Genomic DNA, 14,090 nt, shown 5'->3' with positions numbered 1-14,090 from the left:
CATCATACAATAACGTCTAATTACCCTAACCTGCCTAGTTAACCTAGTTAAGTGAAAAATATCTAGTAAAATATTATTTACTGTCATTATGGCAAAGATAAAATAAATCAGTTATTAGGAATGAGTTGTTAAAACTATTATAAAATGTTGAAAAAAATCTGCTCTCCGTTAAACAGAAATCGGGGAAAAACAAACAGGGGCTAATAATTTAGAGGGGGCTAATAATTCTGACTTCAACTGTATATTTGAGGCGTTTTAAGGTGAAAAAAAAATCAACAAACTGGGCCACATAGAGCATACTTTTAGGTCAAGTGTTTAGTGGCACATTTCTGCAGTAGTATTTATTAACCCATAGAAGTGGCCTGATTGTGAATCACTGGGACGTCTGAGTGCATTCAATAACAGCCTATTCTTAACCCACATTTACTCGCATGAGAACGGGTGATGAATTCAAACGACGTGATGCTCTTTCCTTTTAAATTCCAACAGATTTTATTTCAATTAAAGGCGAAGAACACAATAAATTAAACAAAGAAGAAAAGGCTAAACGTCCAATTGTTTGAAGGAATTTGGATAGCAATAGTGCCTGGCACTCGGACCAGTTACATTTGAGGTCTAAAGCTTGTACAATCTCTCATTGTCAAGCACACACACTTCCACATGACCATGTGCTGGCCTTCAGATGCAGGACGATGGCATACAGTAGAGCACATCCATTGAGTATGTTTCCAAGGGCAACAGAATTAAAGCTGCGATTCTCAATGTGCTTTCAAGTGGCCCTTTATAACATAACACCATAAATCTGTGCTTTCTCAAATGTAGTGGGGAAAGAAAACTCAAATCAACCAAGCAAATCACCAATTGATCAAAGCTTTGCACCTGTACACCAAATGGAAAACAAAAGCACTAAAAAGTATACAACGTATACCAGATTATTATTTTTTGGTATAATATTCATTACTTAGTGTACGTTAGTAATATAGAAGCGTGTGCTGAATATACCTGTCTGTCAACACTTAGTAAGTTAAGCTCTCAGAAGGTTCATCCTTCCAAAATAAAACAGTAATAATAAGGGAAAAGAAAAAAAAAATCACTCAGAAATGCATGGAACTGGCACAATATAATTACTTCTGAAAGCCACATGGCTTGCTGTCCATAGAAAGGCAAGATTGGAAAGTTTTACACTGTTTTTCAAGAATGGAAATACAAAATGAAACAAATAATAAAGCTTAGTCTCCAGCACTTAATAATAATAATAACAATAACAATAATCATAATGATAATAACATTAATAAGAATTACAACAATATCAACAGTAACCATAATAATTAAAATTTGTTAATCATAATAAGTAAAGCATAATAAAGCGTTTATTCCCATTGTCAAAGATTCTGGCACAGATTGTTAAAACAATGAGTAAAAAGACATTCATGGACCCGGTCCTTCTCTCTCTCACACACACGCGCACACACAGAGTCAAACAGAATGATGTGTAAAAAGACTAGTTCATCTTTCACACTCACTCACGCACTCACAAACCAAATAAATAAGCATTTAGACCAAATAAATGAACAGCTATTTCACTTTACAGCACACATCAGTCCTCTTGGTCTTGTTACAAAGCGTCTTTGTGTTTCGTCATCTATGATGGACTGACAACAAAAGAAAGCTGTGGTTCGTTGATTAAGAAATCGATGCATATTTCTGAAACTTCCAGAAGTTAGAGCAATAAATATTTAGCGGGAAGGCATGATATCTCCCTGTCACATCACACGGCTTTAAGATTTCAGAGGCAGACTCAGTACAGTACAATGGCAAGGCTGCGAGGAAACACGTAAAAAGAGGGACGAGAGGAGAGAGTCTGAAATCGTTGAGTATGTTAAACCGCCCCTCACGCACCACACCTACAAAACACACACGTTTGCATACAGTTGTTTTGTTTTATTTTCAAAGAAACAAAGCCACGCTGCGAACCCTCTGTATAAAACCCATCCCTGACTGTGTCCACTATGGAATGCGAATAATGAGGAAATATTACAGCGGGACACGGGTAATATTTCCATAAATCTACTCCTCTCCTCCGGTCTCTCTTCTTTGCCATTGCTGAAGACTAGTTTTCTCTCGCATAATAGAGAGAATAAAGATTGTTGAGAACTAGAAAGATTCGTTTCTGCATAGTGTTCACCCACCTTCCCCCTAAACCGCCTCGTTTATGTCGAAAACACTAAATCAACTAATCTCACTCATATATGTATCTATTTACATGATTTTTCCCCTTGATATAAATGTTCAGGAATGAAAATTGCAACCCATTAAAACATTACAAGGCATACATTATAATTAGCAAACCTAGCACGAATGTTCATACAGTATATAACAGTCATAAGGACATACTGTGTATCCTTAAAGGTAGGTGCGGTCACCATATTCATAATCTATGTAAATTGGAATAAAAATGTAAACCACAGAAACAGGGAATCGATAGGAATCTAGTCAACGTTTAAAGTGCAAGTCTGTTGCAGTTTCTCAACAATGTGCCAAAAACAAACTGGTGCAAGTCTTCTGACGTGAACTGCTGCGCAAAAGATTGGCTAGCGCCCCCCTGGTGGCGGCTGGCCGTATGGCAAGAGCACATCTTTCGTACACTTTTCTGTCTGACCCATTAAAAAAGCATGGCGCTGATTTTTGGACAATCTCCCGAAACGACACAATCTCTTTTGTCTGAAGAAATAGCAAACACATACATAGAAACCCGTTTGGTCCTCAAGGAAGAAAGGAGACAAACTGAAGCCTGGGTCAGAAGCACATGGAGTCGGGGCGAGGAGACGCTCCACTGTCTCTCCTTTTGGCAGCCCTGTAGGCACCTTAAGGATCTCTTTGTATCCGGCTCCTCCAACACACTGAGATCCGATTGCCCCGCCTTAAGCGTATCTCCTTAAAGGAACAGGTGGTCGACCGTGGATCCACGCATTGGACTAGGAGATCCAACTGAAGTCTTTCTCGCTTCCCGCCCTGGTGTCTCCTTCCAGGGCTGAGTCGCTTTCCTCTTTGCCATCGTCTATTGCTCTGTCGTCTCGCTGCGACATCCCTGAGCCTGCCCGCCATTTCCCGTTTTCCTCCTCCCCTTCTCCCATAATCTCTGCTTCCACCATCATCTCTTCTTCGCCGTCTCCGTCTGCTGTGTCATCAGGGAAACGGTGGTCCCCGGGATATAAGAGTTCTTCTTCTGGCGAGCCGTCTTCGCCGTTTTGGTCCAGCAGAGCAGCCATGCCTCGACCTGAGCAGTCTGCGCACACACCGTGCCGACGAGAGCCATGTTTGATGCCCACGCTGGCGGCTGACATGAAGACGCGGCTGCAAACTTTACACACGTACTTCTTGTCCTTACTGTGTACCTGTGGGAAGACAATGACAAAAAAAAGACTTTCTTTAAGTACTTAGTTTCATCCCACGTCACCCCAAAAACATTAATAATTCTAAGTGTGCCTCATGCAGGAAGGTGAGTGGGCTTGATAAACCACTCGTAGAAACACTCTTTCTCTCTTTTAAAAAACCTTTCTCGAGTTTGATGAGACAGACTCAGACACAGAGGTTACAGTAGAACTCAGGATCTGCCCTGCACACTGTAAAACGCCTGCTGAGCAGCTGAACACAAATGTGAAAATGACGCTTATTTAATGTTTGAAACATTAAAGGAGTGTGTGCTTCTTTGAGCTTGTAAAATTAAAGCTTCTGTTAAATAATGAAAATGTTTTATATAAAATATTAGTCTATATAGACTACATAAAATATATAAGAACTATTTTATGTTAAAACTTTAAATTTAATTAGGTATGTATACACAAATATAAATAGACAGATAAAACCCTTAAAGGACATTCAAGATGAAAAGCAACCAGAACCATGAATCAACTCATACAACTCTTTTCTATTGCAAAAATTAGTGTAGGCTACACTTTTTGATTTTTTTATTATTATAATTATTTTTATTTTTCAGTTTTTTTTTTTCGATGTGGATTTTGGTATTATTTTGATTGTTAAATATTCAGCATAAAAAAAATAAATAAAAAAAACTGATAAAAGTTTCTGTGCATCATGTTGGTCAAGCTAACCCCCATGAACTATATCATCCATCCATCCATCCATCCATCCATCCATCCATCCATCCATCCGTCTGTCCATCCATCCATCCATCCATCCATCCATCCATCCATCCATCCATCCATCCATCCATCCATCCATTCATCCGTGTTTGTAAAGGCTAAATACAAATAAAAAGAGAACATATGTTTTTTTTGTTTTGTTTTTTTATTTAAAGAAAAGCTATAAGAGCCTGGAGGTATTATAGACTTTGCAAATTCAGTTTGCAGACATTGGTAGGTACAGACATCTATTGTGTGCATTCTTGGCAGTTTTTTCAATAGTCTTGGCAGTCTTTTTAATATTGTCCATATCAATATTAGAATTATAAAGTATCGACCGAAATTAAGTAATATATTGTGATATAATTTTTTTCCATATCGTCCAGCCTTATGTATAATGCATCTCAAGCCAGAAGGTGGAGATGTTACTTTGTACAAGAACACTTTGCACCTTTGCATGTATGATTCTGAAGCTGGCCAATGTTGTTTAAGTTACAAAGTGTTCACACATAGATTTAAGGCCTGATTTCAATAGTTTGTATTCAGGCCACTAAATAATTTTGTTTAAAAAGAATAAAAGGGCTTTTTTTTATAGTTTTGAATAATACTTACTGGCCACTTTATTAGGTACACCTGTCTAATGCAAATTCCAAATCAGCAAATGACATGGCAGCAACTCGGTATGTAGACATGGTCAAGTCAATCTGCGCCAGTTCAAACCGAGCATCAAAATGGGGAAGAAAGGTGATTTAAGGGACTTTAAAAGTGGCATGTTTGTTGATGCCAGACGGGCTGGTCTGAGTATTTCAGAAACTGCTGATCTACTGGGATTTTCATGCACAACCAGCGGCAGTTTTGTGGGTGCAAATGCCTTGTTGCACAACCGAGGCATGCAAAAGAGCATCTCTGAACACACAACATTGGAAGTGGATCGGCTACAGAAGCAGAAGACCACACCGGGTACCACTCTTATCAGCTAAGAACAGAAAACTGAGGCTACAATTCACTTAGGCTCAACAAAATTGAACAATACAAGATTGTAAAAAAATTGCTTGGTCAGATGAGTCTCGATTTCTGCTGGTAGGGTCAGAATTTGACATCAACATGAAAGCATGGATCCATTATGCCTTGTATCAACGGTTCAGGCTGCTAATGGTGGTGTAATGGTGTGGGTGGTATTTTCTTGGCAAACTTTGGGCCCATTAGTACCAGTTGAGCATGGTGTTACAGCCTACCTGAGTATTGTTGTGACCATGTCCATCCCTTTATGACCAAACTGTACCCATCTTATGATGACACACCTTTTCATAAAGCGCAAACTGGTTTCTTGAACATGACAACGAGTTCACTGTACTCAAATGGCCTCCACAGTCACCAGATATCAATCCAATAGAGCACCTATATGATGTGGTCGAATGGAAGATTCACATCATGGATGTGCAGCCAACAAATCTGCAGCAACTATGTGATGCTATCATGTCAAATTGAAGCACAATCTTTGAGGAATATTTCCAGTACCTTGTTGAATCTATGCCACAAAGGATTAAGGCAGTTTTGAAGGCAAAAGAGGGTCCAACCCGGTACTAGTAAGGCGTGCCTGATAAAGTGGCCAATGAGTGTATACAGTACATGTCATTTATAAGTCCTTTATAAGTAATCATAATTAACTTAAGTGTATGCACTATAGGTGATTGGATGAACTAAATTGGCCATAGTGTCTAAGTGTGTGTTACTGAGTGTGTTTGGATGTTTCACACTACTGGGTTGTGGCTGGAAGGGCATACACTGCGTAAAAATCTGCTGGAATAGTTGTCGGTTTATTCCGCTATGGCAATCTCTGAAATAAAGACTAAGCTGAAGAAAAATGAATAAATGAATAACAGTCAGTTACATAAAAATGTAAATCGATCTTACTTAAATCTGAAAAGACTGGCTATCTTTGATCCCTAGATTAGTTTCCTAGCAACTTTCTGCATTATGTAGAAAATTAGCCACAATTTATCTGGACTTTATTTAGGTTTTGGCTTTTACTCAAAGGGGTTTCAGTTTTATTCAAAGCATGCATTTTATCATTATGAAAAACTCTTTGGGAATCAAACCTAAGACCTTGACATTGCTTATCCCATGTTCTACTTTCACTTATGATTCGCATTCATGTGTACTGTTCATATACTGTGCATAAATGTCTCCAAAATCATAGCAAACCAATGCTGCATTCACAGCGAAGAAAAGAATTTCAGCCAAGTACAGTCTCTTGTGCAGACCTTTGAATTTTTTCACCACATTATAACGAAGCGGTGACAACATGCGGCGGTGTAGCATATCGGGTGCGATCCATCATGGTGCGGATCATGAATTAAGCAATGTTTAGGTGTTAAACGTTTCAGCGCTAAGCAGAAGCAGCGCTGTCTGTTATCATGTCACACTATTACAGGCCCTTTGATATGCTTAAAACCAGAGCTAATTTCTGTGGCACGTCTCTTAGCCACACAGAGACCCAGAACATGTGCCAAAGCATGTTTATGAGTGCCTCCCATGAGAAGATACAGTAAATACAGGCTTTAAGAAAGAGAAAAGGAGAGGAGGTGTTAAAAGGACTGCTGGCAATAAGGGCAGAGAAAAACTGAGATAAGAGGGGTTTATGGGATACGGCGGAATCCTGTATTTAATAGAGGCCCACTAGAGACTCCAATGTCTCCCACACAAGCATCTTTACGAAAAGCACATATGCTGTTGAGTCTTTCATTAAAAAAGAAGAAATGTTAAAGCATGCGCTTAGAAATTTGTCAAATTCCAATAATCATTACATTTTGTGGGTTATTTTTGATTGTGTTTTTGCTAATCGTAAACGCCCAGATGTACTTATTGGACTTCACATGTAGTTTCAACAATGTACTTATTGGTTTCACAATGTTGTCTTAGGGTGTTATCACACCTAGACGTTTGTTTCGGAATCTGGTGCATTTGCCCCCTTGGCTCAGTTTGTTTGGACTTATGTGAACTCCACAATCGTGCTATGATTATTGCCAAAACAATCGGTTCTCAGCTCGGTTGAAACGAACTCCAGAACAGTTTAGTTGTAGTGAAAAAGCAATATGATCCAACGAACTAACAAACTAGGCCATATCACAGTGTATTATGGATATGTAATAAGCATGTGGCTATAAGAAGAGAAAATGTTGAGTAGAGATCATTACTACCGGTAAAAGTGCATTTTAAGTCAAAAATAAAAGTGAAAGATTGCTGTCTAATAAAAATGAAACTATTAAAAAAATATCTTTAACTTTTTGGTTAACTCGACTTCTGATCTAGAATTAATATTGATATCTTTTACAACCCTTGACTATGAAAATGAGGCTATGTATGAACAAATTCTTACCACTGATTTATATTTGGTGATGAGAATTTTATATATGTGGTGTTATATTATGGATGTGTGCGCTCCCTGCGCTGGGTCCCTCCGTGAGTGGCAAGACCACTGGATTTCGATGCCAACAGTCGGGTAAATGAATATGATGAATGAGAACACACAGGTATGTGCGTATACACATACATTGTACTGCTGTACAGTAACGTGTCATTTGTTTGTTTTGGTTGTCCTAATTTTAATAGTTTCGTGATGATGTGGTGTGCTTTATCTGCCTGATTCCAGCTGAAGTGGGCGGTTTGAGTGACGTTCGATTCGGGAATGTTCTGGGGGCGGGGTTTGCGTGACGCGCTGCGAGCTACTAGCCCGACAATGGAAACGCGACATGATTTCGGCCTCACTGCTCAACCTCCTGGGCGATTGGCCTGGCCTGGCCTGATAAAAGCCCTGGCTCGCACTGGCCCGATAGTGGAAATGCGGCTAGTGTCTTGACACATCCACACACCGCCGCTAGATGTCGCCACTAACTTGGTTTAGTGCTCTTGTGTCCACAGAATATAAATTTTCCTGTAATTTAGTAGACTCTTTATTCTACGTGTGAATAAACTATTAGTCAGTCAACAATTAGAACTGTTTTAAGACATTAAATCGTTTAAAGGCCTTAACATATTAAGTCCAGTTGTATTGTGTAACCTAATATAATCTAACATTCCACCCTGAAAAAAAATCATACATAGCTAATACATAGCAAATAATCACTTTCACTTTCCCTTTTAATAGGTTTGACTATTTCTAAAATATATTTTTATACATTTGTAATATCATCTAAACTTACAAAACTTTCAGGTATTAAATTTGATGTGTTTATTTATAATGTACATAGAGTGGACGTGGTCATGACATGCAATTGTGAGAGGAAAAAGTGTGCATAGCCGCACGCATTTAAAAAGATTTCATGAGCTTGCATATTGTCAGCGGCATCCTCATACGTGCACATTATAGGACAGGGCTATTCAATTAGTTTTGTCTTGAGGGCCAGTTCATGAAAAGCATCCCAAACAAAGAGCCGGAGAGATATGACTTGCTATAATAGTGATAACACAACTGCATATAAGAGCCCATATGCTGTATTTTTCTTTAAGACACCCACGTTACTATATTGTATTTTGAAACTACATAATATCAGTGCATTGTACAATAGACCATTTTTTTTAACAAACATTCAAATGTTATATTTCAGAGCATAACAAAAGCAGTGCATTGCTTTAGCAGGCTTTCTTACTTTCAGACACATTCATATGTTATTTTTTGAACTGCATAACAATTAGAGATGCAACAAATATAGATTTTGGTTGTACGATTATATAGTCTAAAGAATAATCATGGTTTTAGGGTTATCATCTTTTTACGGTTATTAGTTAATCCGGTGTGTGTGCATATTAGCGTTGGTGTGCATACTTGGAAATTTAAACTACCCCACAGTTGGTAACTTGGCATAACTTTGTTTAATTGCAGCAGTTTCGTTTGTTCTGTGCAACAGATATGCTGCTTAGAAGCCTTTATGATTAATTAACTGTGACGGATTAAAGCGCAGTTGATAGTGAAATCGGCTAATCGTTGCATCCCTATTGTTGATATCAATGCACAGTACAAAAGACCTTTTCTACAAACATATCCAAATATTTTTGGCTGCCCGCGCTACTCGCTCATGGTGTCTCACGGAGTGCAGCACATGGTGTATTGAACAGACGTCACTTCATAACTATAACTATATTTCTGATGTCTTAGTCACACTATTTGGAGGGCCTAAACATATTGCCTCGGGGGGCCGGGTTCGGCCCACGGGCCGCCAGTTGAATATCCCTGTTATAGGACTACACAATATCAATATTTATTATATACACAATATTTAGGTCTAAAATTACATCCCTAAATGACGTCCAAAATGGGGCAGTTACTGCTCCTTCTTGTGCACAATGATAAACACAGAAGGGGCAAACCATCAGGTCGTCTGCTTTAATGACGATGAACTCCACAATGAAGCAAATTGCAGGAGTTACCCTATTGATCTTGGAAAATACGGAAAACTGTATTTATATAGAGGAACATTTCACCTTATACTTCTCATTGTCATAAATAAAAATAACAACGTATGACAGCTGAGCTGAATCCTGAAAAATAGACCAAACTCTGACAAAAGTGGGGAGAGTTTTCTCGCACGTGACTTGTTTTAACTATTTTGATCCATTTAGAAGTTTTGCTGCGTAAAAGCCAACCGCACCAGGAACAAAAAGTAACATTGTAGCAATTTTAATCCCTGTTTCGTAATAAAACAATCTATTGCACTCACCAGCGTGTGGCGTTTCATGTGCTCCCGTCTGGTAAACTTCTTCCCACAGATCTCACAGGGATAAGGCCTCTCGCCTGTATGTGAGCGCATGTGCCTCTTCAGGATGCACTGGTGCATGGCGGAAAAACTGCAGTATGGGCACTTAAACTTCTTCCTGATCACTGTGAAGTCGTTAACTGTGGATAGAGATGAAAAGATGTGAGGAGAGTTGATCACAGTCTAAACACATGCAGGTTAAGCCACTGCAAGTATGAAAGTTACTATGTGAGAGGTGTTAAAAGTCCTTCACATGGCCAAACCTACTTACCAAAGCACTGGGTTAATCTCTCTGTTTCTCTATCTCTCTGTGACTTTAATTAACAGCTGCCTCTGTGGCATTAGCATAATGAGCTGATTCATGTTAACCATAATTGTTTTAATGGGTGGAGTTGGGGCTATTATTATTTTAGGAGAATTTTGTTAAACCTTAAAGCATGACTTGACCTCAGAATTAACCAATGTCCAGGTCATCAATCAATCAATCAATCAATCAATCAATCAATCAATCAATCAATCAATCAATCAAGCAATCAAGCAATCAAGCAATCAAGCAATTAAAAATCACACTTAAGTAAAAGTATCTCTACTTGCCAAAAAATGTAGTGCAAAAGAGTAGAAGTGTATGTTGTAAAAATTTGTGGATGTGTGTAAACGTAACATTATGTAGTGCATTTTAGTTACTGCTCAGCAGGCCCACAACATCAGATGACGTTAATATTAGGTTAGATTTAGGTTGGAATGTCAGATGACCAAATTTCTGTCTAGCTAGCAGAGCTTAGTCATAGTCATTAGATCTTAATCCGGCATTTCTACCATTCTGCCAATCATACATTCAAGTTTAGGAGAGAAGCCATGCAAACATTGTTTTACAACATGGTCACATACTGTATTTATTAGGTATAATTCAGCCAAAAATGTAATTTCTGTCTTCATATAATGATGTATTCGTGGCCGCAAAATCACACGTGACGTGAGCTGACCATGACTTCTGACTTCTGATTTTACCAGTAGAAAAATAAATAAATCTAATAATGTTGTCAATGACAGATTGCAAGCATATGTCTCAAACATAATAGTTGAATAAATAATTATAATTATGAAAAGTCGTATTCTGATGTCATCACTTTACTGTTTATTAATGACCAGTACCAATTTATTGTCTGTTCAAGTCCACCATTCCAAGTCTATACAAAATTTAGCATTGTAACCAACAGTAGATGTATACATAATATTATTAGAGTTTTTTACAGAATGTTTGAGAAATAACAATAATAATAGCCCACTCAAATTAACTTTAATTTTATATCTACAGAATCGTGAGAAAACCATGATCTTTATTTAAAAAAAAAAAAAAAAAAAAAAGACAATTTTTCTTGTGTAATTACCAATAAGTTTTTAAGGTGCATTCATTTAAATGGCCCACCCTGTACTTTACATGTTTTAAGTGGTGGAAAAATTACTAAAAAAATCATATTCAAGTAAAAGTACCATTACTTGCATAAAAATTTAGTGCAAGTAGAGTAAAAGTATCTGTTATAAATACTACTTAATGTAGGAGTAAAAAGTAGCATGTTTGGGAATGAAAATGAATACATTTGAAAATAGGATACAAAGAGGACATTTTTGCACCCGAAAGACACGACAACAAAAGATTGTGAAAATTATAATGCCAAATGTGTGGATAGTATATTAGTATAGTGTTTTGGGAGGACTAGAATTTATTTTCAAAATGCAAAGAAAAATAACAAAATGTAAAGGTGTTCTTAGACTAATCATAGAACAATTTCCTTTTTTATCGCTTCTGAGGAAAAAATAATGGTCTGTTTTTAGTTTGTTTTGCATTCATATTACAGTCAAACTGCGCCAGAATTTGTTCGAAAGAGATCCAAGACAGAAAGAGCATTCTTGGTCTACTTATTTGGTGTGGACAGACATTTGGTTTGCAGTATAAAATGAACTGCATCAACAAAGCATTAGCACCAGAGTTTGACTGATCTAACCAAACCTGCTAAGTGTAAACCGTGTGAAAGGGAGTCATTTCTTTTATTAGAATTTTTGGGATAAACAGTGATATGAACATGCGATATGATTTTAGCGAGAGTCAGTGTTCATCATAGTATTGTTTCTGCCACTTTCACATCTACATACTGTGCAATCCTTTTTCAATCCCTTCTGTCGTTTCATTGTGTCATCTAGATGCAGACACTGAAGCTAGCCAATGCTCTTCAAGCACTGACAAACTGCAAGAGGGATACTCTCCCCAACTCACCTGCCCTTAGCTACCAAAAGCAGCCCCAAAAGACAGTTTCCTTAGCAACCACAGCACCGAAACAGATTTTACTGCTCAAATTCAACAAAGAAAGATGAAAAACCCACAACGCAGCATAGCATAACATAGCTTCCTATTGTTTACTGAACAATTGCTGCACAAATTATCAACCCAAACTCACAAAACCAAACATCAATTCAACCCCGTCTTGTTCTTGGAATTTTTCTATCCCCTGATTCAGACAGAAGCAACCACAGTGCATGTGCTTTGTGCTATTCATATTGCGATGACTGTAATCTCATTAGACAGTGGTCTAGACTGGCTCAGCTAATAAGCGGATGAGCAACATTTAGGTAGGAACATACCTAAAGCTCAGGTTTACTTTTATAATACAGGCATAAAAGACCCGATAAACTTGTGGAGCAACACCAACATATTTACAGAATCTGAAAATCTATACTTCTCAAACAGCTGAAGGGTCAGTTCTGAACTATGAAAGAGGCCAGAATTCGAAGTAGAAAATATGGTACACTACCACAAAAAAAATTTAACAGAAAGATGTTTCAGAAGCCTGAAGTGCAAATTTTCGAAAACCATATTATTATTGTCTCTATGCAAAACTTGATTTTGTGCAAGTGTTGACATCATGGATATTACTTGTCCAGTCTATGCACGAGTGAGTACTTGAAAACTAACATTGGAAATTATTGACCTGGTGTGCATTATTCAGCATTTTAAGTTATTTTAGTGGGTTTGTTTGGAACTGGGGTTGTTCTGACAACATCAGATGCTCTTGGACTGTGTGCCTCTTAGGCCCAATCCAATTCTATTTTTGTACCCCTACCTTTCCCCTTCCCTTTGGCCCTTGAAACAGAGTTTGAAGGGAAAGGGCTTCAAGATTTTCCCTTAAGAATTGGGACAGCACTACACCGGTGTTATTATTATTATTATTACACAGTCCATGTAAATACAAGACAACAACATTAACATTATGCCAGACACTGTAAAAAGATCATTCTCAGCCACTAGACTTTTCTTACTGGGTATTCCAGTGTCATCGAGTGACAGAATGTTACTGCTATACAGGAGTTATTATTAGCGATTAGAGATTTTTTGCAGCGAAATTTAGCACTTTGTTTTTATTTTAACAAACAATTAAAAAAAAAAAAAAAACTTGACATTTCCAAACCGCGGTATATCTTGAAAACAGTTATCATCTCATGCCTAGTTCACATTTTATTATTGGTAAGCCTCACTTGGAATCTCAACTGACTTGGTAATAAAAAAGTACCAGATACAATGTACTGTACTAGGCATGGGACGATAATTGTTTTTAAAGTATACCACTGTTTGGAAAAGTCAAGGTTTTAAAACAGTCAAAATTTTGTGCTACTATTCCTAGGGTATGTGTACCATTTTTTATTTACTTTTTTATTTACTTTTTTCCAGCAGAAAATATCTCCAAAGATGCCGTTTTAAATTGTAAAGAAATCTGTGTTTTATTAACTGATGACAACAGCGGAAGTCGAATATCATTTGGGTTATCTAGCCTGACATGTTTACTGCTCCAAAATATTTTAAACGTTTCTCAAAATAAAAAATGTTGTGTTCAAAGGAGAAAAAGGTTCTTGTTTTTTACCCAGACATTTAAAAAGAGTATATCTTAGAGGAGTAGTCACTATAAAGCAAAACCGTGAAATGGTTATTTTTTTATATTCATGGTTATCACACCGTCAGAATCTTATACCGGCCCATGTCTATACTGTGTGTTGTACAAATCTATATACAATCAGACAAAATCCAACTGTCCTCTTGTACATGAACCATTTCAAAAAGGAAGGATCTTAGTTTGTAAGTACATTAAGTTGTAAATATGTATTAAACCTCCAATAATTTTGCTAACTGGATAATAGTATTTCATAT

At 37.4% G+C, this 14,090-nt stretch overlaps 1 protein-coding gene across 2 annotated transcripts in view; it reads right to left on the bottom strand.

The window, feature by feature from the left end:
- Positions 1-468: 468 nt before the first annotated feature.
- zbtb46 (zinc finger and BTB domain containing 46) overlaps positions 469-14,090 on the bottom strand; it is a 143,460-nt gene continuing 129,838 nt past the window's right edge. For both annotated transcript variants that reach the window (XM_087306708.1, XM_087306709.1), the window contains exons 4-5: positions 9,860-10,035; positions 469-3,395 (exon numbers count right to left, since the gene is read on the bottom strand). In XM_087306708.1, coding sequence (XP_087162834.1) covers positions 2,976-3,395; positions 9,860-10,035 — 596 coding nt within the window. In that variant the 3' untranslated portion in view covers positions 469-2,975. The remainder of the gene's footprint in view (positions 3,396-9,859; positions 10,036-14,090) is intronic.

The sequence above is a fragment of the Danio rerio genome, chromosome 23 (genome assembly GCF_052040795.2).
Source record: "Danio rerio strain M-AB ecotype USA chromosome 23, GRCz13ab, whole genome shotgun sequence".
Classification (NCBI taxonomy): domain Eukaryota; kingdom Metazoa; phylum Chordata; class Actinopteri; order Cypriniformes; family Danionidae; genus Danio; species Danio rerio.
This window is presented reverse-complemented; position numbering and strand designations above follow the sequence as displayed.